General features: G+C 37.7%; 2 protein-coding genes and 1 pseudogene across 6 annotated transcripts in view; 2 read left to right on the top strand and 1 right to left on the bottom strand.

Annotated features, from left to right (window-relative positions):
* The window catches only part of TM7SF3 (transmembrane 7 superfamily member 3), a 37,967-nt gene extending 20,900 nt beyond the window's left edge, over positions 1-17,067 (top strand). For all 3 annotated transcript variants that reach the window (XM_041736546.1, XM_041736547.1, XM_041736548.1), the window contains 7 exons: positions 1,616-1,793; positions 6,260-6,346; positions 8,558-8,638; positions 9,274-9,426; positions 13,143-13,240; positions 13,832-13,994; positions 15,473-17,067. In XM_041736546.1, the coding sequence (XP_041592480.1) occupies positions 1,616-1,793; positions 6,260-6,346; positions 8,558-8,638; positions 9,274-9,426; positions 13,143-13,240; positions 13,832-13,994; positions 15,473-15,735 (1,023 nt within the window). In that variant the 3' untranslated portion in view covers positions 15,736-17,067. The remainder of the gene's footprint in view (positions 1-1,615; positions 1,794-6,259; positions 6,347-8,557; positions 8,639-9,273; positions 9,427-13,142; positions 13,241-13,831; positions 13,995-15,472) is intronic.
* Positions 17,068-19,224: 2,157 nt separating this feature from the next.
* On the top strand, positions 19,225-21,369 carry LOC121480219 (annotated as a pseudogene).
* Positions 21,370-23,876: 2,507 nt separating this feature from the next.
* FGFR1OP2 (FGFR1 oncogene partner 2) overlaps positions 23,877-27,969 on the bottom strand; it is a 32,076-nt gene continuing 27,983 nt past the window's right edge. For 2 of the 3 annotated variants that reach the window (XM_041736612.1, XM_041736614.1), the window contains one exon: positions 24,436-26,456. In XM_041736612.1, the coding sequence (XP_041592546.1) occupies positions 26,319-26,456 (138 nt within the window). In that variant the 3' untranslated portion in view covers positions 24,436-26,318. Of the gene's footprint in view, positions 24,315-24,435; positions 26,457-27,969 lie in introns of those variants that run through there. The other variant, XM_041736613.1, reaches the window with a different exon arrangement.

Below are 27,969 nucleotides of genomic sequence, written 5' to 3'. Positions count from 1 at the left end.
ACTGCTTTTAATCTCTTTAAAAATCATTGAGTAGGTGGGAGAAAGTGATGATGGGAGGTACTGTCCTAGATATAGAGGTAAGTACCATGCATGAAATGGTTGATAAAGGGTGAGAAAAGGTATGAAAGACATGGTGTGAAGTGGGGAGCACCTAGTTCGCTCAGTCGGTTAGCTCTCTAACTTGTGATTTTGGCTCAGGGCATGATCTCATGGGTTGTGAGATGGAACCTACATTGTGGGGCTCTGCACTCAGTGGGGAGTCTGCTTGAGATTCTCTTTCTTCCTTTCCCTCTGCCCCTCCCCCCCACTTGTGTGTGCACACGCTCTCTCAAATAGGTAAATATATCTTAAAAAAAAAAGGACGTGGGAGAATCTGAATATAGTCTGTGTATTAGATACGAGATTATTGATTTTCTTAGCTGAGTTAAGTATTATGGGTATATAAGAGAATATCCTTATTATACCTTGCTACTCAGAGTGTGATAGATAGAGGGTACCATTGGCATCACCTAGGAGATTGCTAGAAAAGTGGAACCTCAGGTGCCTCCTCTACCAGTAGAATCTGAATTATAACACATTCTCCCAGTGATTATAGGCACATCCAGAAACGCTGTTTCAGGATGTGCACACTACAAGTATTTAGAAGTGAAATGTCACGGTATCTAACTTATTTTAAAATGGTTCAGCAGGAAAAAGAGGGAAAGAAGGAGGAATTAATAAATAGGATAAAATATTAAGAATTGTTAAATCTAGGTGGTAGTATATAGTTTATTCATTGTATTCTTTCAAATTCCTATAAGGTTGAATGTTTTGTAATAAAAATGGGAGTAGGAGGTAATGTTAACATTTTGTTGAACTTGACCAGTCCTTTGCCAGAACCCATATTTTTGAAGGCTAAGCAATATTTTTAAACAGTAGAAGTTTTCTGAGAGGTTTGTAATTATTCCTGAAACTCCAACATTAAATGTTCTAACTTTTATTAGTAGGAACATATTACTGTATTACGACTATAATAGGGCTTTTGTTTCTTCCATAACATATATTATCCATCTAAAAAACAGGAAGTTTCGAAGTGAAGGACCACTGCCTAACATAACTATGTGGAATGTTTTCTTATTGCAGTCTGTTAGACAAAGATAAATGGGTCCTCTCTGTGAGAAGTTAATAAATGCTTGTCTGTTGACAGTTCCATAGCTAGTAATAATAGCTAACATTTGTTGAACATGTATTCTGTGCCAAGCATTGTGCTAAGTACTGAAGAAAGAAGGATTATCGAGCAGGATAAATATAGTTCTTGCCATCGTGTTGTTTACTGTCTAGCAGATGACAAATTTTTTTATTTTGTGCTAAGTGTTCATACTTTATATCATGTTTTATTTAAATTGTTAACATTTGATGCTGTACGAAAAGTTTAGAAGCATTTTGTGTAAGAACTTCCTTATATTAGCACATATAAAACTATGTAGGACAATCTTTTGACAGAGCTAAATGGGTTGGTGTATATTTTAAACAAGAATTATAATACTATGATTTAATATCACGTGTAGGTAGGGTTATAATAGAATAGTTTTTTTAAAAAACCTAAACGCTAATCACATGTTATTTTTGGCATCAGGTGGTTACCCTAACAGCTAATGATAAGACAAGTGTTTCCTTCTCCTCCCTCCGAGGACAAGGTGTTATTTATAATGTCATTGTTCGAGACCCACTTCTAAATACATCTGCTGCTTATGTTCCTGCTCACACATATGCTTGCAGCTTTGAGGCCAAGGAGGATAATTGTTCTTCCCTTGGTGAGTACATGGATTTGAACTTTGGAATTTCTTCTTTGGCTTTGCAAATCTACGTCAACCAATACAGAACTTAAGAATATTAAAAACTGCTTTTGTTTAGACTTCATTCATTCAGCATATGCCTTTTGAGTCCCTACATTGTTCCACTGTCTGTTCTAGGCATAGGGATACAGCAATGAACAAAACAAACAGAATAGCTGCCCTCCCGGAGCTTATGCTTTAGCAGGGGAGTTGAGACAGACAAGATAAATTTGTAGAATATATGTCACAGGAGAAACTGCTGTGTGCAAAGAAGCAAACATTAAGTAGGAAAGGTAGATAACAAGTGACAACAAGGGAAGAATTCTGAGAGGGATGACCACGCTAGCCCATGCGGAAAAGCTCACCATTGGGTGGAGACCCAAGGCGAGGCAGGGAGCCATGCACATTGTCCAGGCAGTACTGGCAGGCAGGAGAACAAAGGCCCTCAGCCCAGAGCCTTCTTGATGTGTTTGAAAACCTGCAGTGAGAACAGTGGCTGGAGGACACGGAGAAGGGTGAGAGTTGTGCAGCCTGGTAGGTCACTGTGTGGGTGAAAGCGTCTATTCAGAGAAAAAGGGAGAGGCATTGGTGGGTTTGAGCAAGGAGTGCCATGATCTCACTCATATTTTGATGGGGTCACTCTGGCTGCTTTTATGAGAAAAGTCAGGGGCAAGATCAGAGACGGAGATCGATGAGCAGGCTATTGTAGTAATTCAGGTGAGAGGACAATGGTTTAAATAGGATGGTGGCACAGGAGGTTTTGCAAGATCATTCTGTGTGTGGATTTAATGTTTTATTCTGAAATAGTTTCTCAGATAAGACGCAGAAATAGTAAGAATTTCCACATAATCTTCACTCAGATTTCTCAAATGTTAACACGTGCTATTTGCTTTTTATTCTTTCTCTAGAGTGCATGAGTGTGCACTTTCCAAATGTACATACACATAGACGATTCTTTGAGCCACTTGAGAGTAAGTCACAGACATAAAGCCCTTTTTCCCATAAATATTTATTTTTTATGTAACCATGATCAAATTCACATGATTCATTTTGATACAGTACTGCTTTTTAATCAACAGATTTTACTGAATTTCATTAGTTCTTCCACTAATGTCCTTTATAAAAAAAAAAAATTGGTCATGTGTTGCATTTAACTGACATGTGTCTTTGGTCTTCTGTAATCCAGGACAATTCCTTGGTCTGGTTTTGTCTTTCAAGACCTTGACCTTTTTTGAGTACAGGCTAATTTTTTAGAACATCCTCCAGTTTGAGTTTGTCTGATGTTGCCTCATGATTAAGTCCACATTATGCATTTTTGGTGGGAATACCAAAAAGTGATATTATGCCCTTCTTAGGAGGCACTTGATATCTATTTGTCCCATTACTGGTGGTGATAACTTTGGATATTTGGTTAGTGGTATATTCCAGGTTTCTCCATTGTAAAGTAATTATTTTCCCTTTAAGTATTTTTGGGTGAGACTCTGAATGTAAGTAGATAGCCCCTTTTTAAGCTGTCACTTGCTAGTTTTAGGATTCCATGATCTGTGCCTGAAACTTTCATTACTAGGTGATTGCCAAATGGCAATTTTCTAATTTCATCATCTTTTAAAAGTTATTAGTTGGCATTCTATTTTTTTTTTTGGCATTCTTTTTTAAGGAAGAGATTTCTCTTCTCCCCTATTTAGATAATAATTTACATAAACCAATGGATTCTTAATTCTCTGGATTATAATCCATTACTATCATTATTTTCATGTTAAATTGTCCTCATATTAGGCCAGTGAATGGCTGTGTGTATTTTGAAATAGATCCAGTAATAGTTGCTGGTTGGATGAGGCAGTTGAAGAAAGTTGTAAAACAGGACTACCATTTTGGCCAGAGCAACTAGAGAACTAGAACTGCCATTCACTGAGGTGGGAAAGATTGTTGGAGAAGCAGGTTTGGGAGGACCTATCAGGAGTTCAGGTTTGGACATGTTAGTTTGAGAACCTTAGGAAGCATTGAGATGGACATGTTGAATTGTCAGTTGGTTATAAGTATGCTGGAATTCAGGGGAAAGGTTTGAGTTGGAGATTTCCTTGAAAGCCATGTGTTTGGCCATGGACTAGATGACCTTACTGTGGAGTGAGGGTGTAGAAAAGGTCTAAGGATAGAGCCCTGGGCACTCTGGTATTTAGAGGTCCAAATAGCACTTTCCAGGAGTTTTACTCTAAAGAATAAAGTCTATCCATTGTGTTCAGGGACTAGGATTCCTTCTCCTTTGGTAGAGCTGTATCCCATCCAGTCTTCCACTGCCATGCTCAGGACCCTGGAGAGATACAGTGTAGGAAACCCAGGCAGATAAAGGTTCCATAGTTTTCACTGATAGACTTAATCTTTTCTGGGTTCCTCTGTTCCCCTTCCCTTGAGCTCTTCTGCACCAGAGCCCCTCCTAATCAGAAAGCTCTCCCACTCCTCTGGGTTTCAGGCTCTACATGTACTCCTGAGGGGAAGGGTAGCTCTGATCCTATACCTCCAACCTAGAGTTGACCCGTGCTAGTGATGTTGGTCCTATTGTTGCTTTCATTTTCAAGCTTGATTTGTATGAGGACATCTTTCCTGAGCTCAAGTAGGGAGAAGGTATCCACACTGCCTTTTAATTAAAACCTTGGCTTGTGTATCATAGCCTAGAGTGAGACTGTGATGATTAAAGACCACTCTACTTGGGCTATCTTCTATCCTCCCAGTCCATTCACCACGTTGCCTTCGTTTGCCCCCTAAAAGTGCCCATTTTGTCTCTTGTGTTGTCTGTAGAGTCTACTTCTTATGAAACCTTCTGCTCTCTGGCTTTACCTGTATCATTTTTTTTTCTGTCCTTTCCCAGTACTGTGATGGTGGATTCCATTTAATTCCTCTCTGCTGTCTAATATCATGGAGGACTGTGTTAACTGTGCATGTCAGTTTTTATTGGGTTGGAAGATCTTGATAACTCTGATGATTATACTTGCTGGAAACTGCTACTCGATTTTCACTTGAAAAAAACTATCCCAGCAATCTCTATGCTTGTGGTATAAAGATTAAATGATAGAACAGCCATCAACCACAGGTCTGAAATAAGCAGACTGTGGCCTCTTACCTTTTGTTTCATCTTTCTTTTGGGCACTTTGTTCTCAGAAAAGCTGCTGTGTGGGTATGTATCATACCCTGCAAATTCTGGTCTTCTGGCTGTGTTTCTTATCTGGGTATAGGTCTTTCTGATATCTCCATCTGAGCACTCTTAAGTGTTTTATGTGTTTTAATCTGTGGTAGGTTTGTAACATTTTTCACATGAGATTCTATAGGCGTTTTGTTGTCTTTTTTAGTTCAGGGATTATGTTCTTATGTTTATCTCAAAGGAGTCATGATGGTGAATTTAGTGAGTATATTTTTCTCTTTTGTTAGCTGTATCTTTCAGTTCATGTTATTTATATTTAAGGTAGTGCCAAGTAAGGACCATGAGATTTGGAATTCTTTAGCATCATGAAGTATATTGTGCTTTATTGTTAGTTATAATGCTACATTTTTTTCAGAAGCAGTATATGTAAGGAAGATGGGCAATAATTTGCTCATGTGTGACTTGCAGTGTAGTACATGTTTTTTTATTTTAATGTGAGTTTCGGTTAAAATCTTTTATGATGAAGAACTTCAAAGAACTTTCATAAACTAATTTTTCAGCCTTAACGATTTGATTCATGGCCATGATTTTGTTTCAGCTCTAAACCCACCTGGGTCGCTGCCTCCCAGCCCTCCTCTGTTACTGAATTTTTTTAAAATAGCAAATCCCTGGCCATCATTTTCCTCACAAAGTTTTTGTGTGTGTCGGTGTCTTAAAGATAAGTGCTGTTTTTAAAATCTACAGCCACAGTTTCACCAACACAAGTTTCAGTGAAAAATATTGAAGATAATTCCTTAATAGCATCAAATTAACAGCCAGTATTTACATTTTCCTAATCATCCCAATTGTTTTTTCAGGTTTTTTTTTTTTTTAATTTGAATCAAGTTTCAGATGAAGTCTATACATTGTATTTAGCTGATGTGTCTTTTAAGTCTCTTTTAATCCCTAGTTTTCACTCCCGTTGCCCTCCTTTTTTCTTACAGTTTGTGAAGAAACAGAACTATGTGTGTTCTAACACACAACACCCTAAGAATATGTCACAAGTAGTGCTGCATACCTCATTAGGAAGCATAGATCGTCTGGTTACTCTTTTTGTTATAGCAGTAGCATTAATATTCATTGCCCACATAAAATTTGTTAGGGGTGGCAAGGGTATTTCCAAAGTAGGTTTATAATGTATATATTTGTTATATATATTATGAATTAAAATAACTACATAAATTATCGTCAGCTCACTTTGCTTTATTCATGAAGCTTTAAATACAAGGCATTAAATTTGATATATTATCCATTAAATTTTCATTCTTTTTAGGAAGAGTATCAACCAAAGTGTTCTTCACCCTTTTTGCCCTGCTTGGTCTCTTCATTTGTTTTTTTGGACACAGATTCTGGAAAACAGGTATTACTGATGTAGTTGCTATTTATGTGCCTTGTGGGTTGTTTTCTTTTTTGCTTAAATTCAGCTGGAGAATTTATGACTTTTAAGGAGATGACGCAACTGTGTATCTCCAGCTATCTTCATGGATTTGTGACTGGGTTCTTTCATAAAGATTTTACTTAGTTGCTGTGCATTTTAACTTTTTCTCTTAAAGTTGGAATATAAACCCCTCTTATTAAGAGGGGAACAAAATTGGATTTATTTTAAGATTTTATTTATTTATTCATGAGAGACAACAGAGAGAGAAGCAGAAACATAGGCAGAGGGAGAAGCAGGCTCCCTGCAGGAGCCTGATGCAGGACTCGATCCCAGGACTTGATCCTGGGACTCCAGGATCACGCCCTGAGCTGAAGGCGGATGCTCAACCAGTGAACCCAGGTGCCCCACAAAATTGGGTTTGAGCAGCAAACTTCTTCAGTTGCTAGGTCAGCTAGCTGACTAAAAATAACTAAGGTTGGAAATCAGGACATCTGTGTAAGAATTTGTGGATTTTGATGATAGTAATTGACCATGTTTTCAAATAAATAAAGCTGCAGGGCTATGGTATACATAGATTGAAGTGTCTTCTTAGCCCTGGGAGTTTCAGACTGAAAACAGGAACTCCATGGTCTTTCCAGTGAAACTCATTCAGGGAGTGGAATACAGTGATCCACCCTTATCCGCGGGGCATACTTTCCAAGTCCCTAAGTGGATGCCTGAAACTGCGGACAGTACTCGAACCCTATATAGTATGTTTTTTCCTGTGCATACATGCCTATGATAAAGTTTTAATTTATAAATTAGGCTCAGTAAGAGATTAACAGTAACTCTTATAACCATAATAAAATAGAATAATTATGGCAATATGCTGTCATAAAAGTTCTATCAGTGTGGTCCTTCTCTCTGAAAATATCTGATTGCCTTGCACTTACCCTTCCTATGCTGATGTGAGATGATAAAATGCCCATATGATGAGATGAAGGGAAGTGAATGATGTAGGTAGAAATTATGACATAGTATTAAGGTACTGTTGACCTTGATCTCCACAGGAGATCATCTGCTTCTGGACCATGGGGTAACTGAAGCCATGAAAAAAGAAACTGGAGGGGGGAACTACTACATAAATTATGCTAACTGAATTGATATGAATTTTTGAGCTGCTATGTAACAATGTTTGCAATTACTAAAAAAAAATTCCATATTTAGTTCATTAATAAGGAGTATAACAACATAAGAAAATAGTCCTGATCTCAAACTCTTTAAACTTGCTTTAATAAATTATTACATTGTTAATTATTATTAAATGTTAAATTATTAAATGTTATAATTAAATGTTAAATTATTATTAAATTGTAAATTATTAAATTGTTAAATTTAATAAATTATTAAATTATTAATTGTGGGGTGCCTTGGTAGCTTAGTTGGTTAAGCATCTGACCATTGTTCTTAGCTCAGGTCTTAATCTCAAGGTCATGAGTTCAAGCCCTGCACTGGGCTCCACACTAGACCTAGAGCCGACTTAAAAAAAAATTGAAATATATAACTCCTCCATTATTATATTTTTTTCTTGATTGAGTAGTAAATATTGTGAAGAATGTTTACTTCCTCAAACTGTAGAATGATTCTGTAACAAAGAATTTAATTGCTAAGCTCTAGGCAAGGTCGCAAAGATACTACTAGGTATTTTAGTGGGTGAAGATAGTGATTAATTATTTATCCTAAAACGGAAATGATGAATTAAAGGAAGGTATAAAAGTCACTTTCTGCTTTGGAATAGTTTATTTTTCTTTGCCTTTTATTTTATTTTTGCTCGTGTAACCTTGAAATTTAGCATATAGTTTCAGATGAGACACAATGACAAAAGTATACTGTTCTTGTTTTTAGTGGAAAGTATGAAGGTGTTAAAATGAGCTATGAGATTCAAAGATAGCTTACCAATTGAAACTGACCTCTATGCAAGAAAGTATATCTAATAGTTAATACTTAAATATTGTATTCATTTAGTAATATTTACCCACAATGACTTCCAACTTTTTCCTATTTCAGGTATTTATTTCTTTCCTCAGCATGTCCTAATATGTGTAAATTCTGAAAGCTTAAGCATAATATTTTTAGGTTAGAAATTTAAATTGCACTGTGAAAAGAATACCTAACCATAGCTTGTATTTTTTTTTTCTGGTGGTTTGCTACTAGAATTATTTTTCATAGGTTTTATCTTCATGGGATTCTTCTTCTACATACTGATTACAAGACTAACACTTATTAAGTATGATGGTAAGTGAAAATAATACAGTTTGGGAAGAAAGGTGCTCATAATCCCTCTTTCTTTCTATAGTTTGGTCAGTATTGTGTGTGATAGATATCCTGTTATATGTGTAAATAATTGGCCACCTATACTTGAAACATCTTTTCTAGACTACTAATTTAGGCCTTCTCTTCTGTTGTTTTTTTTTTTTTTTTCCCCTTCTGGGTTTTTAATTTGCATGGTGAATTCCTTGATACTTAGGGAAATGAAGGGCCATGTTTTTTATAAACCTGTTTTCGAGCTATGTGGTATGTTAAAGATAGGAGGTTCATAACAATCAAAATATCAAGATTTTCCTTACATTAAAACAAACGCAATCCATTCTTCCTTGTCATATCTAACAGAATGCTTGTTGCCCTTCTTCCTTAGCTCCGATTTATAGGTTGTGCCAAACCACACCTGTCCCTTGCCTGGGAGGTTTAGCTGATCTGCTAGCTTCCCTAGCTCTAACCAGCCCCTCCTACAGGAAGGCCTCTCTCCATGCTGGTTGCAGGGCACTGACCTACACAAACACTAAGGCTGGCTCTCGTAATGGTACTGTGTGTCTAAAGCATGTGGGAGGAAAAGCTACCTCTGATCAGGTTCATCTTCTCCTTCTGTGCAGTCCGTCTGATTCTGACAGCCGTCACGGGAAGCGTTGGTGGGATCCTCTTGGTAGCTGCGTGGTGGCGATTTGGAATCCTCACGTTCTGCATGCTGTGTGTTGGATTAGTGCTGGGCTTTCTCATCTCCTCAGTGACGTTCTTCACTCCACTGGGTAGGAGAGGTGTCATGTTTTCTGTGTTCAGTCTTGGTTGAAAGACCTTATTTGGGCTCTCTAGGTACAAATACTGCCTCATCGGAGACTTGCGGAGCCTTGCCTGTAGAGTCTGGGAAATTTGTATTGGTGATGTAGCACTTTAGGCAGGGCCAGTACAAAGTGAATCTTAAGCAGAAGCTCAGTATATCCCACAGATAAACTTGGCACTGCTCTGATGACAGCTGAATTGAGAACCTGGTGCTTTGTTCCTGGTTGTCTTATACGCCAACCTTCACTCACTGTCTGCCAAATCCTGGGTGTTCTAACATACCTACTTGTCATCTAGGGTGGTAGTGCAGGGATGGTTCTGGGGATTTTTTTTAAGTCATTCAATTTCTATCAGTTTTTATTTTGTTTTTGCTTTTTTTTTTTTAATAATTCTTTTTTTTTTTTATTTTTTTTATTTATGATAGTCATACAGAGAGAAAGAGAGAGAGGCAGAGACACAGGCAGAGGGAGAAGCAGGCTCCATGCACCGGGAGCCCGATGTGGGATTCGATCCCGGGTCTCCAGGATCGCGCCCTGGGCCAAAGGCAGGCGCCAAACCGCTGCGCCACCCAGGGATCCCTTTATTTTGTTTTTAAAAAATAAATAAAAAATAAAATAAATAAGATTTTATTTATTCATTTATGAGAGAGAGAGAGGCAGAGACATAGGCAGAGGGAGAAGCAGGCTCCCTGTGGGGAGCCTGATGCGGGGCTCGATCCCAGGACCCTGGGATCACGACCTGAGCCAAAGGCAGACACTCAACCACGAGCCACCCAAGTGCCCCTCTGTCAGTTTTTAGAATGTGGTTAACTTGTAAGTTAGTTTTATTTTTTAGAGGAGGCAAAATTTTCCTTTTATCCTTCTAAGATTCTTTGGCTGGTCTAATAATTAAATTGACATAAGACAGATTAACAAGAGCAAAACAAATTTAATTTTGTATGTATAGGAACCCCTTAAAAATATGAGACCCAAAGGCAGTCAGGCAGTCGAAGCTTCTTTGTCATCCTGGGCTAAGGTATGGGGTAGGTACTTGGGGAGGGTAATTCACAAGAAAATAAGAAGAGCAGATATTTGGTAATTAGATATTTGCCCTGTCAGGCAGTTAAGTATTTCAGATAAAATAGTTATCACTGGTAATTGCTCTCTTTCTGGGCCAGCCTCCCTATGTAAATTCTTTTAGGCAGTTAAGGAAGCAATAAAAGTTTTTCCTGACTCTGCTAGGTCTTGACTGCCTTCAACTCAAAATAATCCACATGCTAAAGTGACACATTTTGAAGTGGCATATTCTGCTCCCCTTCACTTTGTGGTTGTAAAATAACTTACATTTCCTGACTGTTATCAAAAATACAAAAAAACCCACAGTATTTATATTCTAAGGTACTCTTTTAGGCTGCTTCCTTCCTGTGATCCTGTTTAGTTCTTCTATAATGTATATCAACATCAGATTAAAGTTGATGAAAACGTTAGATGTAAGAAGAGCTGTCTCTTGAAGCTGTCACTGAGAATGCATGATGGTGGTTTGCATTCAAAACCTAAAGGAAACCTAAAGGTTTTTACAGAGCATAGATGGCTCTCTGAAGATTTGTTTTCCCAGGACCAGAAAGAATTGACAAGCTGTATGTTTACTGACCATTCCAAGGCCCTTTGTTCTGATGTTAGCCAAACCTCAGTCAGGTTCATTCCTATGGGCCCCCTTGCAGGAAGTTTTTTATCTAGATAGTCTGATGCAAAGTAGCAATGTTTAGATTTGGCTAAAGGACAGATTCACAGGGACGTTTGTTGAAAATGCAGATTCAGGGCTCTACTCTAAAAGTGCTAAATCAACTATTTAATGAGTTCCCTTCCCTTTTTTGTTAATGTTTGGAGGATGGAGGGATGACTGGTTAGAATTTTTTTTTAAGATTTTATTTATTTATTCATGAGAGAGAGAGAGAGGGAGAGAGGGAGAGGCAGGCAGAGGGAAAAGCAGGCTCCATGCAGGGAGCCTGATGTGGGACTTGATCCCAGGACTCCAGGATCACGCCCTGGGCCGAAGGCAGGTGCTAAACCACTGAGCCACCCAGGGATCCCTGGTTAGAATTTTTAATAGTTGATGTGTTCACTTATAAACTGTTTCATTGTTGAAGGACAGTGTCTCCAGTGGGTGCAAAATTGTATTTTTTAAGCGTTAAAATTTGAAAAATATTTGCTCACTTCTCAGATCTAATTAAATTCCTACTGTTTTCATCTTATGATGTTACTAGCGAAGAGCTTTATTCTGAAAGGGTCAGTCTTCACATGCTTGCATCATAACAACCTATTTAAAAAAAAAACAATTTATGGGATCCCTGGGTGGCGCAGCGGTTTGGCGCCTGCCTTTGGCCCAGGGCGCGATCCTGGAGACCTGGGATCGAATCCCACATCAGGCTCCCGGTGCATGGAGCCTGCTTCTCCCTCCGCCTGTGTCTCTGCCTCTCTCTCTCTCTCTGTGACTATCATAAATAAATAAAAAATTTAAAAAAAAAATAAATAAAAAAATAAAAAAAAAACAATTTTATTTATTTATTTGAGAGAGAGAGCTAGCAAGAGAGTGCGCAAGCAGGAGGGAGAGGCAGAAGAGAAGGCTTCCTGCCTAGCAGAGAACCTGACTCAGAGCTTGATCCCAAAACTCCAGGATCATGACCTGAGCCAAAAGTAGATGCTTAACTGATTGAGCCACCTAGGCACCCCCACAGCAACTATTTTTAATCCCTGGATTCCTTTCCGTTTTCTTTTTTTTTCTTAAGCTACATGTGTATCTTGTGAGGGTTAATACAGTTAAACTACAGAATATAATCCATAAATTTACCTCACTGCAACATGTTGCAGTTCACTTTCTGAGAATGTGGGGTCCCAAGGTCACCTCTTCTTACTATGGAACTCCCCCCTCTTTAGGGATTTATGGGTCTTAAGATAGAGGGCCACCTCCAAGTGGATTGAATGATGGTTCCAGTACTAGTATTAATTATCAGGCTTATATTCTTGCTATTTAAATTTATAAATAGGAGTTCTAATATAGTCGTCCCAGGTTACCCGCAGGTGTGCCACATTTTGGAGAAGAGTTTAGTAGAAGTGCAGGTGAGTGGTTAGCTCCTGTCTTTTCTGATGCATGAGGAATCACCTCTTCCAGGATGCAGTGGCTGGGCAGGAAATGCATTGATGGTAAAAATCAAGTAAATGGATATTGCTGCTCATACTGGGTAGGAGTTCATATAGTTAGCTCTGAATGCCATTTACCTGCACTTTTTACTTTGCAGTATAAAATCAGAGTGATAGAACCATAGAGCAAGAAAGGATGATTTGGAGCTTTGACATCAAGTAGTTCAGTCTTCTCATTTTATGGGTTAGGAAACTGAAGCACAGCATCACAGCTAGTGAAGAGAAGAGCTTGGACTATTTTAGCGTCTTCTAAGTTTTCCTGGGAATAAATGCAGAGCATTTAGCTGCTTGATTTACCTCCCACCCCTAACCCTTCTAAGACACATCCTTCAAAGGGGATTTTATTGGCAGGTAAATGAAAAAAGTCAGAATTCATTTCTAATTGCCAGCCTATTCCCTGGTTGTTATAATAAACCTTCGCTGTATGTCTGTGTTCAGATGTTGAGAAAATAAAATTGACCTTGGTAAACTTACCATTACTGACTCTTGCTTGCTTTTTGCTTTTTCAGGAAACCTAAAGGTTTTTCATGACGATGGTGTGTTCTGGGTGACCTTCTCTTGTATAGCTGTTCTCATTCCAGTAGTTTTCATGGGCTGCCTAAGAATAGTAAGTGTTTCATCGAATGAGATTTATTCATTCTGTTGTCCCAGGTCCTCAGTTCTTCACTTACTGCCTCATTGTGCATGTTTTATTTATCAGGGAGAGCTATGGGATAATCTTTAGGAGATGATTAATTTTAAGTAGCCTTGTTTCTGTGAAAGCAAGAGAAGTTGTGATTACAATTATCACAGTGGGTTTTTTTTTCATCAAGTGGGGCAGGTCACCACTAACAGTGCTTTGAAGTGTGGGAGCAGAGGTTGGGCTCACTGTAAATGCACAACCTGATGGGTCATTAGTTTCAGCGGTCTCTCCAGAGGAAGTGTTCTTCATCTAATTAGACTTTATTATTGAAGTTCTTTCATAGGGAAGACATTTCCTATGACTAGGGTAAACTGTGTTTTAAGAATTTCCTATGGGTCTGGAAGGTGGTTTTCGTTTAACCTTCCAGGTAACCTTTATTCAGCTCTGACACTTGTTCCATTTCATGGGTACTGAGGGAGCAGAAGTGATTCCCTGTGATTGAGGCTAATGAGGAGGGTTAGAAACTATTCCTCGTTCTACCAGTGGCAATGTCTAAACGCTTGTACTCTTCCACAGCTAAACATACTGACTTGTGGATTCATTGGCTCCTACTCCGTGGTCTTGGCCTTTGACAGTTACTTGTACACAAGCCTTTCTTACATCACTTTGAATGTACTCAAGAGAGCACTCAACGTTGATTTCCACAGAGCTTTCACAAATGTGCCTTTTCAAACCAATGGTAAGACTAAATCCAAGAACTAGAGTGATACTCAAGTAGCACCACCTGTGCTAACAAGAGCACTTGGTAACTAGATTGAAAGGTTAATTGGGCAAAAGGAGGAAACTCAGTCTAAACAGATGCTATTAGAACCTTCTGTTAATGATAGCTTATGATCATAGGAACAAAGAATTTAAATTTGTAAGGTGGTTCAAGTTCATACTTCTAAAAATCTGCTAAATGAACTTTGTTAAGAAATTTTGTTTTGTTTTGTTTTGTTGTTGTTAAGAAATTTCTCAACCAGATTTACTTAGGTTACCTGGTCAATTCCCAGTGGCGAGAAAAATCCTGGGAACAAAGCTGCTTGGTTGGGGATGAAGGATGAGAATGACAGCCTGATTTTTTAAAGTTATTGCTTTGTTTCCCTCCTTTAAAGAAGCATATAATTTGCTACTTGAAAGTGAAAAAGTGATTTTCGATCAGTGTTATTATTTCTGTAATTTTAAGATTCTACCCATTAAAGGTTCTCCATTAACTTTTTTTTTTCTTTAAAGATTTTATTTATTTATTCATGAGAATACACAGGAGGGAGAGAGAGAGACAGACAGACAGAGGGAGAAGCAGGCTCCATGCAAGGAGACTGATGCAGGACTCAATCCCGGGACTCCAGGATCACACCCTGGGCTGAAGGCGGCGCTAAACTGCTGAGCCACCTGGGCTGTCCCCCCACCCCCCACCGTTAACTTTTGAAGAAAAAAAAAAGTGATGGAATGTTCACAAGTGTAGGATGTATTGGTTTCAGAAATGTTAAAATATGGCAGATGGAAAAGCATTCCTTGGAATTGAGGATATATAAGCACAGTCATGATTGCTGTGAATATTTAAGGACAAATCTTTCCCTCTACCATCCTGAGCCTGCCCTTGTTGGATGAGGTTGATGGTAGAGACCTTGAAATCCATGTATTTTGGAAGTTTTACATACAACACAGTATTTTGTCAAGGCTTTGTCAAGCTCAGTTGCAGTTTGTTGAATCTTTTCATGCATTTCTGTATCCACTCTGAGTGACAGGGCGTGGCACCCCGTATTGAGTGGAATGGGAAGAGAGCAAGGTGGCATTTAATGTTCCAAGATGTGTTTGTGAGGTATATCTAGAGGACTGCTTTTTCCCCACCCCACCTCCCCAAAAAACACAACAAACAACTACTCCTACAGGCACTGCTCATAGAATATTGGGATTCCAAGGATCCATACAACTGATTCCTTTACAGCCTCTCTGGACTTTCAAAGGGCTATCATAGAAAATTCCTATTTTAAAATTTAAGACTGTAGCTTCCTTATTCAAGTTCCTTGGTTTGTAAGTGAAGAACTCACTAGAAAGTCTAATATTGCCAAGAAAGAATGACAGATTTAAACTCTGGAAGGCTGTATTCGAGCTATGTTAGGTTTTAAATTACAAGAGTTCAAACTGCTTTTCTGCTGTTTTGTTTTTTTTTTTTAGACTTTATTATCCTGGCAGTATGGGGGATGCTTGCTGTAAGTGGAATTACATTACAGATTCGAAGAGAAAGAGGGCGACCGTTTTTTCCTCCTCACCCATACAAGTTATGGAAGCGAGAGAGGGAGCGCAGGGTAACGAACATTCTGGACCCTAGCTACCACATCCCTCCATTGAGAGAGAGGCTGTATGGCCGACTAACCCAGATCAAAGAACTCTTCCAGAAGGAACAGCCAGCTGGAGAGAGAACACCCCTGCTTCTGTAGATGCCAGAGGGCTTAGTCAGTGTAATCTTGAAGTACAACTCAAGCCATCACCTCAGCTTTGGTGTGTATGACCAGTCTGCTTCAGCCATCTGCGGTTCAAGTCTGAGAAGAAAACAGGCTTATTTATCTATCTGTGCTTTGCACAATATTGTGGTGTCCTTATTGATATATTATCAGAAGGTACCCTTTTGTTTATTTTTAATTGTGGTAAAATGCACATTTACTGTATGAATCAAAGTGTATAGTTCATTAGGCACTTTGTTTTTGCCTTTTATTGCATAAAATGCTAATTTAAATATTAAATTATGTCAGTTATTTGAAAATAGGTCAACTTATATAGATAATAAAACTTTGATATGGACATAATGGCCTCATTTTTTTTTCCTTTAAAGGCCTTTTAAAATAGTGTTGACATCTGATTTCTAATTTAAAGTGCATTAGAATTGTTTCTTAGGAAACCAGTTGGCTCCTTTTGAAATTCGAATTTCATAGTTCTGCTAAATTGGTTGTTATTAGCATTGATGTAAAACACAGATTCAAAAATTTTCTCTTTTGTATAAAGACTGTGTACCATCTGTGTTTTAGTGTCGAGGAGGGACTCAAAAAGGAATTAGGTATTTAAAGGAACTGCTTTGAATTGGGAACTTGGATTCTGTACGAAGAGGCCCTTCAGTTTTGACCCTTTCTCCCCACAAGCAAGCACCTGGATGCCCTGGGCTACATACCTACTCCTCTTGGCCTTTTCTCTTCATTGTAAGAGACATTGCCTCTGGTTCTGCCTCTGGATTGTAAGCTGGTGATTCTGACATGCCTGAGTCATAGTGAGAGGAGTTGTGGTTGCATTTACATTTATGAGTTGACCACTATTTAAATGATGCTGCTTTTAAGAGGTTTCTTTTTTCAAAATACAAATTTTTGAAGTTTCAGGTAACTGAAAAATGTTCAGCTTTTGCATTTAAAAGTGTTTTGGAAAGGCTGAAACAAAGTGCAAACACACAAGACTAAATCATTGTTGCTTTGGAAAATCACATACAGGTGTTTACTGTTCCGTAATCCTGTTTATATGACTTTAGTAATACTTAAAACTTGAAAAAAAAATTTTACATCCTTGTAGGGATTCTGGCCTCTGCCAAATCTTTGTATATTCTAACAAAGTTACATGAAATGTTTGTTATTTTCTGTACCATCAAAATGGACTGCTACTGAAGAATGTAAAGACAGAACTTACTTTTTCGGAGGCTTGAGACAAATTGTTTAAAATTTTTCATGATTTGAGTAATAAAAAGTCAGTTTGTATAATTTTTTAATAATAAATACCTATTTTGAAAAAAATGCTAAAAAATCTATTATTAAATTTTTATGAAATTTTTTTACCAACTGTATTTGTACCACAGCAACAAAAACATGATAGAAGTTTCATAGGTATAGTTACTTAATATGGAGAATTAAATCTTTATTTTAAAGATTCAGTTTAAGCCTAAATAAATAATAGGAAATGAAGGAAATCTGAGGCAGTGTTAAAAAATATCCCTTGTTGGAAGGAAGGCTGATGTCTTTTGAGGATTAATTTGTGTTGGTGTCCTTAGCACTTTAGGTTTGTCCAATTGAAGGAAGTAGTAGTATTCCCAGAAACTTAGTTATACTATTCCTTAAATGTTTTAGTTTTGATTAACTTGTTATAGGTTAGCTACCAGATTGCCAAACCACACCAGCTAACTAGTGCTGTGGACCAGTTGAGTTCTGTAGAAGGTTGGGATAGAAAATTGATTCTTCCAAGGAAATTACTAGACTATTAGGCCACGTACAGACCTTAGAGATCATGTTATCTGACCCCTTATTTTCTATCAGGAAATTCTTGACCAAGGAATCAATTATATGAAGCCACTATTATCAATAATAGTGCCCAGATCAAAATTTGGGATAACTGACTTCCCATCCAAACGTGCTTTACACTGTATCATAATGAAAATGTAAACCATGGATTATTTTCAATTTTCTTCTGCTGGTGAATTGGTGACAATACAGTGAGAAGGCAGCCTTCTGCAAGCAGAGGAGAGGCCTCAGTGGAAACCAACCTTGATCTTGGACTTCCAGCTTCCAGAATGTGAGAAAATAAATTTCCATTGTTTAAGCCACCCTATGTGTGGTATTTTTATGGCAGCCCTAGCAAACTAATACCCTTTATAAGTCATTTTAATCTGATTGTTGACTGAAAGACCTCTGGACATTCTGGCCCCGCTATAAAATGAGGGGCTCAAGCTAGTGGTAACTTGGGCCAACCCAGGGACTATCATATAATCATTACACTGGGGAGGTTCGCAGGTCTAGATCAGGCTATATTGGCATGAGGAAAAAAAACAAAAAACAAAAACAAAAACCCAAGAACAGAAAACCTCACCTACAATGATAATAGTTTTTACTTGGATCTTACGTTTACTCATTACATAAATATGTGTAAAATTCCTGAGTGCCAGGCCTTGCCTTGGGTACTAGGAAGATGGCAAAATATACTGCTTCAGGGTGTAGAGTGTGAGAAGAGATACTAGAATAGTTCACACACAGGACATACAATATGCAGTGGAATTTAAAATGGACTAGGGAAAAACAAAAAACAAAAACAACAACAAAAAAATGGACTAGGGGGTAAAATCTGGGATGTCAGGGAAGAATTCCTTGAAATGACATTTCAGCTGACACGGAAGAGGAGTAGGAGTAACCAAACCACAAGGAGACTGACTGCATTCCACGTAGTGGGGTTAAAAGCATAAAGAAAAGCTTTGAGGCCTTCCCTGCTCTATGAAGAGCCCTCAGTGGAGTCTCTTCTCACCTGTGTGCCCTGCCAGTCCTTGCAGCCCTTCACTTTGGTGCTTGGTGGGGTCAGCACTCCCGTTCTCAGCTTTTCCCATTTTGACCCAGAAAGGATGTCGTTTTTTTAAAATTGAGTTATAATTGACATACAATACTATGTAAGTTTAAGATGTCTGGTCTTGACTGGATTCTTTTATATATTACAAAATGATTACCACCATAGAGTTAGCTACTGCCTCTGTCATGTCACATAATTATCATTCTCTTTGTGAAAATGAGATCTACTCCAGTATTGACTATAATCAGCCATTCTACTTTCTGTTACTAGGAATCAGGCTTTTTTTAGGTTCCACATATAAGTGGTATCATCCAGTGTTTGCCTTTTTCTGACTTCCCTCACTTGCCATAATGCCCTCAAGGTCCATCCATGTGGTTGGAAGATGGCAGGATTTCTTTCTTTTTCACGGCTCAATAATACTGTTATATAAATGGTATATATACCATTGTATTCAACTATATATACAACTATATAACTATAAATATAACTATATATATAACTATAAATACAACTATATATATAACTAACTATATAACTATATAAAATATGCACCACATCTTTATCTATTCATCCACTGATGGACACTTAGGATGTTTCCCTGTCTTGGCCATTGTGAATAATGCTGCAGTAAACATGGGAATTAGCCTTTTTTTTCAAAAGATCTTTTCATTTCCTTTGGATATATACCCAGAACTGGGATTGCTGGAGTATATGGTAGTTCTATTTTTATTGTCCATCTTTCCTCGTTAAATTTTATCTATACAACAAAACTGTACAGAGCATACCTTGCCTTTTTATTTACCTTTCTTTTTCATTTCCTCCCCAGCCCCTAGAATTTAGCAGTTGTTCCCTGGCAGGTGAGTCAGAACTCTTGAGTGATCCACAAGCTATGGTCCTCAAATTCTTTTCCTTCTGTTCCAGAGTCCTATCAGTATACCTCTATAGGAGCATACCTGCCTCCACTGCCCCCAGGGTGAATTCCCTCCTTTGGAAGGAGGTTAAAGGATGGCTACAATTACCTTTTTATTTTGAAGTTCTTAAGGATTAGAAAAGGCTTAGTCACCTGAGGCTCATGGCTCCTCCTGCTAATGGATTCTCTATTATCCAGATTGGCATGCATGTTCTCTGGCCTGCCTGAACTTGTGGGCACATTGGGCAGGGCATGGGAGCTTTAAGGAAGGCGGTAGAAGATCAAAAATGATGCAGATGGACGGAGTGGTTGAGACATATTAAGTGTTTAGCCTTTGCTTCCCAGTTCTCCAGCGTTTTCAGCAATTGAACTGAACCACAACACCTTTTTTTCTTTTTCAAAGATTTTATTTATTTTAGAAAGTGTGAGCAAGGTGAGGGGCAGAGGGAGAATCCCAAGCTGACTCCCCAGTGAGCACTAAAGCCTAACGTGGAATTCGATCTCACGACCCTGAGATCATGACTTGAGCTGAAATGTAGAGTCAGAAACTTAACTGACTTGAGCTGCCCAGGTGCCCCAACACCTTTTTAAAACTACCTGCCTCATTTGGAGCAGGAGACCATCCATATATCAAAGTTGCTTAAAACTGCAATATATGTATTGCTAGGGCTGGGCCTAGGGTTCTAGAGGACTACTACCATGGACAGAATTAAAGGCTTTTCTCTGAAAAAAATCTCTCCTCTTGCTTATTAATGCCTGAAGGTTTTTCAACAGAAGACAGTCTTTCATTTTTGTACCCATATACTATCTGCTGGACTATTCTAGAGAGAGAAGACACGCACTTCATATTACAGACACTTCAAGACACATTTAAATCTCTTGGGCTTCAGAAGATTGAGGATAAGAAGGAAAAGAAAAAGCAGTTTAAAAAAAAAAAACAAAGCCCAGACAAATGTAGCACAGAAGTTGATACAAGCGAGGATCTGAAAGAGAAACAACCAGAAGATAATGAGCAAGGGTCAGGGTAGACTCCTGTGCTTGTCAGGAGGCAGCTTGCCATCCGTGTTAATGAAGTGACCAGAGCTCTGGAAAGGAATGGGCTGCTGCTGGTCCTCGTGTGTAAGTCGGCCAAGCCTGCCATCATCACCTCACATCTGATTCAGTTGAGCTCGAGCAGATCAGTGCCTGTCAGGTTCCCCGTCTCAGCGAGACACTCGCACTGGTCATTGGCTTAAAATGTGTCCTGGCTTTGGGGTTCAGAAAGGACACCACGGCTTTTGTTGAGGAGGTAAAAGCCATAATTCCCCAAAAACCCAGTTTACATATACCATGGCTACATGGGCAGCCTGAAGAGGCCTGGGAAAATGTAGACACTGAATCTCCGGAAAGCCAGGACAAGGAGATTTTAGAGACTTCCTTTGAAAACCTCTCTAAACATAAAAAGAAGTTTGTGGAAGGTCAGCAGGCTGTAGTGTTACAACCCCTGAAAATAAAGTGATTCCAAACCCCAGTAAGGAAACCACCCAAAAGTAAAAAACCGACTTCAAAGTAATCTCCTATAAACTTGTAGTTTCCTACAGCTGTAAAAAGACACTCTAAAGAAGCCTTAAAACAAATAAAATGTGTTATTTTTACATAAAAAAAAAAAGAAAAGTAGAGCTATTTTTCTTCCAAACCAGCTCTCTCCTTGAATTCCTTCAACGATACATACCAGGGATTCTCTACTGAATATTTTATTGAATGATGTTTTTAACGTCTTGTATTCTATAGGTCTATAGTCTGCATGACTAGGAATAAAATCCTTACAAAGTTTTTTTTTTTTTTTTAAGATTTTATTTATTTATTCATGAGAGACACAGAGAGAGAGAGAGAGAGAGGGGCAGAGAAACAGGCAGAGAGAGAAGCAGGCTCCATGCAGGGAGCCTGACATGGGACTCGATCCGGGGTCTCCAGGATCATGCCCTGGGCTGAAGGCGGTGCTAAACCGCTGAGCTACCAGGGCTGCCCCCTTACAAAGTTTTAATTTAAATTCCAGTTAAGAGATAGGTCTTAAAACGAACATATTCTAGAAGTTTAACATTTGAGGAATTCATTCACTTGATCTCACATCAACTTTGATTTAATAGCACTGAGTGACCGGACCACTGAGTGGTGCTGAAATTTGAGATGTCCCTAGTAAATCCTTGGCATTTTCAAGTAACCAAGGACTAGCCGAATTCATCTTGAATTGTACATATAGACCTAAGCAATGTGCTGAGATTTTGGATTATGGACCGTGACAGGGACAAGTTCTTGAAACACTGATTCTAACCAGCTTTCTTCTTTTTTAGTTTTACAGAAAGCCCAAATGTAGCCTTCCTAAGCAGTATCTGATACTCAAGAAGTATGTGTGTGTGTATACACACATACATCCTGTGTTTCAAGATTAGAACGTTTTTAGCTAATATCAATATAGTGAATTTTCTGAAGGTTTTTTAAACATTTTATTTGACAGAGCAGGGATGGGGGGGAGGGGAGAAAGCCAGAAAGCACAAGCGGGGGAGTGAGGGGGACGGTAGAGGGAGAGGGAGAAGCACGCTCCCTGTTGAGCACGGAGCCCAATATGGGGCTCTATCCCGGGACGCTGGGATCATGACCCAAGCTGAAGGCAGACAGACGTGTCAACTAACAGCCACCCAGGTACCCCTGAAGGCTTTAGTTATTCCAAAGCAGTAGGTTTATGTTCTTTCCTTTATGTAGATTTATTCCTTTTTTCCTCATATGGAAATAAAAACTTGCAAAGGATACCACAAGGTGTATCTGAGATTCCAAATGTGTGTATATGTTTAAAAAACATTTATAGAAAAAAAGTTTATAGATTAAGTTTTTCTGATTCACGAGAAACTTGTAATTACCTCTGGGAAGACATAGGTTGTAGGAAGAGAGAGACGGACTTTGAACTGTAATATTTTCTGTATGTTGGATTTTTATGGTATACATTTATTTTTTCCTTTATGTAGAAGATAAATTATAACAAAAAGGAACATAAGCTAACAAATTTCTGATGCTTTATACACCAGAAATAGGTACACTACATAAGATATGTACACAGATGTTTAAGGAAGCATTTTTTTAATAATAAAAATTGCAGTCTGAATATCAGGAGAAAAAGTTGAATAAGTTATGATATATCTATATAAACAAAGTTTCTGTTGCCAGCAAGCCACAATTTTTTGTAACTTACTGGGTAGTTTATGTAAAACAACAGAATTAGTTGGAAGTATACAGATATTATTTGCTTCTGGACATTTCTCCCCTATGCATTTGATTTTTACATGGTTGTAATTATATGTGCAATTCAGTATTAAGGTTTTTATTATGCAAATTTAGGTACATTTTTTGTCCCCATTGCTAGAGTCTTTAAGCCATATGCACTACGTAGATATTGATAGTAAATTAATAATCTAGACATAAACGATTTCCCTATTGTATGATATTTAGGTTGAATATAATTGGATCACTGTAGTACCTGTCATAATGTGGCTTTAACCAGGGGAAGCAGTGTAGATGGTGAGAAATGGTAGATTCTGATATATTTAGAACGGAGGGTCAGTAGAATTTGCTGGTGAATTGGGTGTATGATAAAAGAGGAAGTGAAGGCAAAGATGCTACCATCTTTTGGCCTTTGTGGCCGAAAAGATGGAGTTGTCATCAGATGAGATGGGGAGGAATATGGAGGCTGGAGAGTAAATTGCTTTGAGCATGTGGAGTCTGAGATTTCTCTTTGATAGTAACAGTTGAAAGAGTCCAGGGTTAAGGAGAGGTTTTAATGAGAGCTGTAAATTTGGGAGTCTTTTGCATTACAGGTGGTATTTAAAGTCATGAGACTGGATGAGATCACCAAGGATGTGAGTAGGAGTAAGGACTGAGGCCGAGGGCTCCCTAATTTTTAGTCAGAAAAAAGAACAAAAGAAGCCACTGAAGTAAAAAGGGAGCCCCTTCAAATTCAAATGAGAAATTATTCATTGATGTTTTCCACTGAAAAATTAACTCCTATTTTACTCTGACCGTCAAAAATTTGAGGTAATGGATCTACGATCTTCTAATCATTAAGGCAGTTTAGAAATACTCTTTAAAGGTGACTTGGAAATTTTTATATCAATTTGAAAAGAAAATACTTTATCTGTGAGGTTGTATATAATCAGTTTTTTAGAATTGTATTTCCTATATAAAAAAAAGTATAAAAAAATAAAAAATAAATAAAAAGTATAGAGGACAGATGATAAATATCCGTTTTCTAGGGCTGCCATAACAAGTTACCACAGGCTGGGTGGCTTAGCAGAAATTTATTCTCTCACAGTTCTAAAAAAATCAAGAAGGCAGGGTTTAAAAATTTTATTTGACAGATTGGGATGGGGGGAGGGGAGAGAGCCAGAAAGCACAAGGAGGGGGAAATCAAGCAGGGTCGGCCCCTTCTGGAGGCTCTGAGGGGTAGCATTTCATACCCTTCTCCTAGTTTCTGGTGGCACCTCAGGGCCCTGAGGCTTGCATTAACTCTCTGCTTCTGTCTTCACAGGGCTTTCTCCTTGTGCCTGTTTCAAAATTCCTTCTCTCCTGTAAGGACACTAGTCATTGGATATAGGGCCCATCCTAAATCCAGGATGATCTCATCCAAAGGTCCTTACCCCTGTCAAGACTTAAAATGTGGTCACATTCACAGGTACAGGAGGTTAGAACCTGGACATACCTTTGCGGGGAAACGCTTAAACCCACCGCATATAATAAAAAGGCTTGCAGGATCAGGAATAAGTTGCTGGCCAATTCCTAAGAAATACAGATAGAAGTTGTTGCTAAGTACTAGTTTTATGGTAAGAGATAAGATGCCATAAAAATAGACTATATGTAAGAATGTAAGCATTGTTCTCAAATTAACTTGGAGACCATATCAATTTCAACCACTCATCTTTATTGATAAAATAGGCTCCTATGCAGTACACTCTCAGACATAAATTTAAGGTTCTGCTTTAAAAAAAAAAGTATGGATGGAAATCTTGCTATATAACAAAGTAAATGTCTTTAAACACCAAGATCTTAAAATTATATCCAAATAAGACCAAGCATAAATTAACTTGTTATAAAAATAATTATCAAGTAACATTTTGTAATAGAGCTGCCTCAATGAATTGCCTCAGATTTAATCTCAACTGTGTAGCTTATTGTCTTTAATTCTAACTTGGGATAAAAACTATATGAATGAATGTGCCACCAAATTAACAGATACTTTCCCCAAAACCAATAGAAAAGTTAAAAAAAAAAAACTTCATTTATAAAATATCAATTAAGGCTCTGAGAAAAGAAATCTTTTCAGTGTTTGGGCCATAAGCCCTTTTCAGTCAGCCCCACTTACCCCAAACTTAAGGTAGAAAAATTCCAAAGTGAAAAGTAGTTTTGAATTTTACCAACATATGAAATTATACACAAAATTACCATGTGAATATTTATTTAACAAATTACATACCCAAAAGTAGAATTTTCTATTGTGCTAATTTTAATAGAAATGAGTGTATTTAATCACATATGACATTTTTCTTTTATCCTATTTTATTCTATAATCACAAAATAAGAAAAATTTAGATTTCAATTGGTTAAAGTACATTTCTATGTCTAGTGGCTTTTAAAAATTTACATACTGGATATATATTTTGTAAAAAAATCAAACAAATACTTATAAATCCATAGATTTCCACCCCCGCTACCCCCCAGCCCTTTTGACTTGAGAGATTGTAAGAAAAATCGTACAGGTTATGAGGACCAGACAGAGCTTAAGAATAGATCCAAAAAACAAAATTTAAAAAAAAATTTAATTTACTTTCTGTGTCTCTTAAGAATACCTTTAAGGAAAGGGTTCAATGAGGCAGAGGAATTCCCAATTTACTTTGAAATTACCACACTTAGCTTGCTATATGAAACATTTCAACTCTGTTAGCTAAAAGAGCTACATAATATCCTTAAAGATCAACCAGAGAAGAGAAAAATCTCATCTTCATTATTTAGAACCAAAACTTAATCTTTCAAAGGAGTAGTTTAACCTACTAATATGTCTCTTATAAGATCTTCTTTCTTAGAAAGTAATATTCTTTCTCTTTCATTCCTGAAATATTTCATGTATGTAAGCAACTTATGGACAACTGTTAGCTACTTTAATTTGGTAAATTAACTAAAATTAAATTACCTCTTGTTTATGGTGCATATGAAACATTCCTACAGCCTTCCTAACTAAATTTTGACAAAAACTTAAATTTATGGGAAGGTAGACCACACAGTCATTAAAGCTGAAGTCTCATGGTACATAAGCTTATTTGTTAACTCTGACACCAAACAGGGAGGTGAAATAAAATTTAGTATGACGATCTTCCATTCACAAAACTGAGGCAAAACTATGTATTTTAAAATTTGAATAATTTTATGAATTCCCATTCATTTATTGGGAATATTCATGCTTATCCAAGTATCATCCAGAGTGCCACCTATACTGCTGAAAGCTCTTGACAGTTCAGCAGTCACTCAGAAAATCTTTAGTTTGTTCATCAGTTAACAAGAGTTTGTTTTAAATTTTATTTTGGAATAAAGTCTATGACCATTAACTATGCATTTTTTTTTTTTTGTTGCTATCTCAAGAATGTCATTGCCAGTGCACTGTACATACTATAAAAAAAAATAAAGCAAGGGTAGCTTGAGACAGATTTTTCTGTTAATTCATTGACTTTAGTAGGCCAGTCCCAGTGACTATTTGGAGCCTTGTAAGAAACTCATGGACTTACAGGCTCTTCAGCTCTTCCTCAGACTCAGGTCACTATTGGTCACTAATGCTGACAAAGATGAACTTTCAGACATATCATCCTTCCTAAGATTCAGAAATGATTCTCGAGTTATTTGAAGAATCTCTCTCAAGCCTTTGTTTTCTTGCTAAAAGAGGACAAAAAGAAAGACATAATTACCAAGACAGCCACAAGAATACAAACATATCTTAAGCCAAACCTAAAAGTATGACAAAGTTCTATAATTGGCAGACATATATTAAATGATATATACAGTTGAAGTTGACAACTTGAATCTAGAGAATACTTTTTATAAAGAAGTAGTAATTGTGCTCAGCGTTTTCCACCAGTACAAAGCCTTATTTATGCAGCTCTAACTGTGGATAGAATCTCAAAAACTGCCTTATTTTTTACACTCACAGTATAAATGAGGAAATAACACCTAGATTTATATTTATATAAACCCAACAAAGCCTGTGAATAATACCCTGGGACTAGAACCTCTTAGTACTTTAGTACTTTTACTCCTTTCCATGAGAGCATGGAATGTAGGACAAGCCATCTGGTTTGGTTTGTTTTCCCAACTGGAATTTGAAAGTAGCAGGGCTGGCTGAGTGATCATGATGTTTTTCAAGAGAGTGACCCGATCTAGCACTGATAACTCTTTTTTTTTTTTTTTTTGATAACTATTTTCTAGATTAGTTACTATAAGAAATTAGCGGACTTATTTTTTTTTAAGATTTTATTCATTCATTCATTCGAGACACAGAGAAAGAGGCAGAGGGAGAAGCAGGCTCCCTGTGGTGAGCCTGATGTGGGACTCAAAATCCTGGGATCCCAGGATCATGACTTCACCTGAAGGTAGCATTGAGTTACCCAGGCATCCCAAAATTAGCAGGTATTTATTTTATTTTTATTTTTATTTATTTATGATAGTCACACACACACAGAGAGAGAGAGAGAGAGAGAGAGGGGGGCAGAGACACAGGCAGAGGGAGAAGCAGGCTCCATGCACCGGGAGCCCGACGTGGGATTTGATCCCGGGTTTCCAGGATCCCGCCCTGGGCCAAAGGCAGGCGCCAAACCGCTGCGCCACCCAGGGATCCCAATTAGCAGGTATTTAAAAATAACTTTTATAATTCTCAACCACTTTGTCTTCAGGCTTACTTTCTGTTTCAATGGTACAAAATAGGGAATCAGCAAACTACATTCAGCCTGGCTTGAGACCTGTTGTTTGTAAATTAAACTTTACAGGAACATAGGTAAGCTCAATCTTTTTTGTGTGTATGGCTGCTTTTGTATTACAGTGGCATAGGTGAGTAGTTGCAACAGGGAATGACTGGCTTGCAAAGCCTAAAATATTTTCTATCTGGTCCTTTACTGAAAAAGTTTGCTTACCCTTATTTTAGAAACAAATTTATTTTGGCCCTTTATAACCAATATCTCCACCATGACTTCAAAATGAAGCTTTTAAAGTATGAAAGTTTATTCCACTAATTTAAATTGTTCAACAACGATTTATGCTTTTGCTATCACAAAATAAAGGACAAAAAGGTTTTTATACATTCCCCAGAAAAATACAAGTGCCCAGAGAATATTTGTGGACTTAAAAAAATTTTCCCTGCATCATAATGATCTCCAACAGAATGAAGAAATTTTTA

The sequence above is a fragment of the Vulpes lagopus genome, chromosome 21, assembly GCF_018345385.1.
Source record: "Vulpes lagopus strain Blue_001 chromosome 21, ASM1834538v1, whole genome shotgun sequence".
Classification (NCBI taxonomy): domain Eukaryota; kingdom Metazoa; phylum Chordata; class Mammalia; order Carnivora; family Canidae; genus Vulpes; species Vulpes lagopus.
This window is presented reverse-complemented; position numbering and strand designations above follow the sequence as displayed.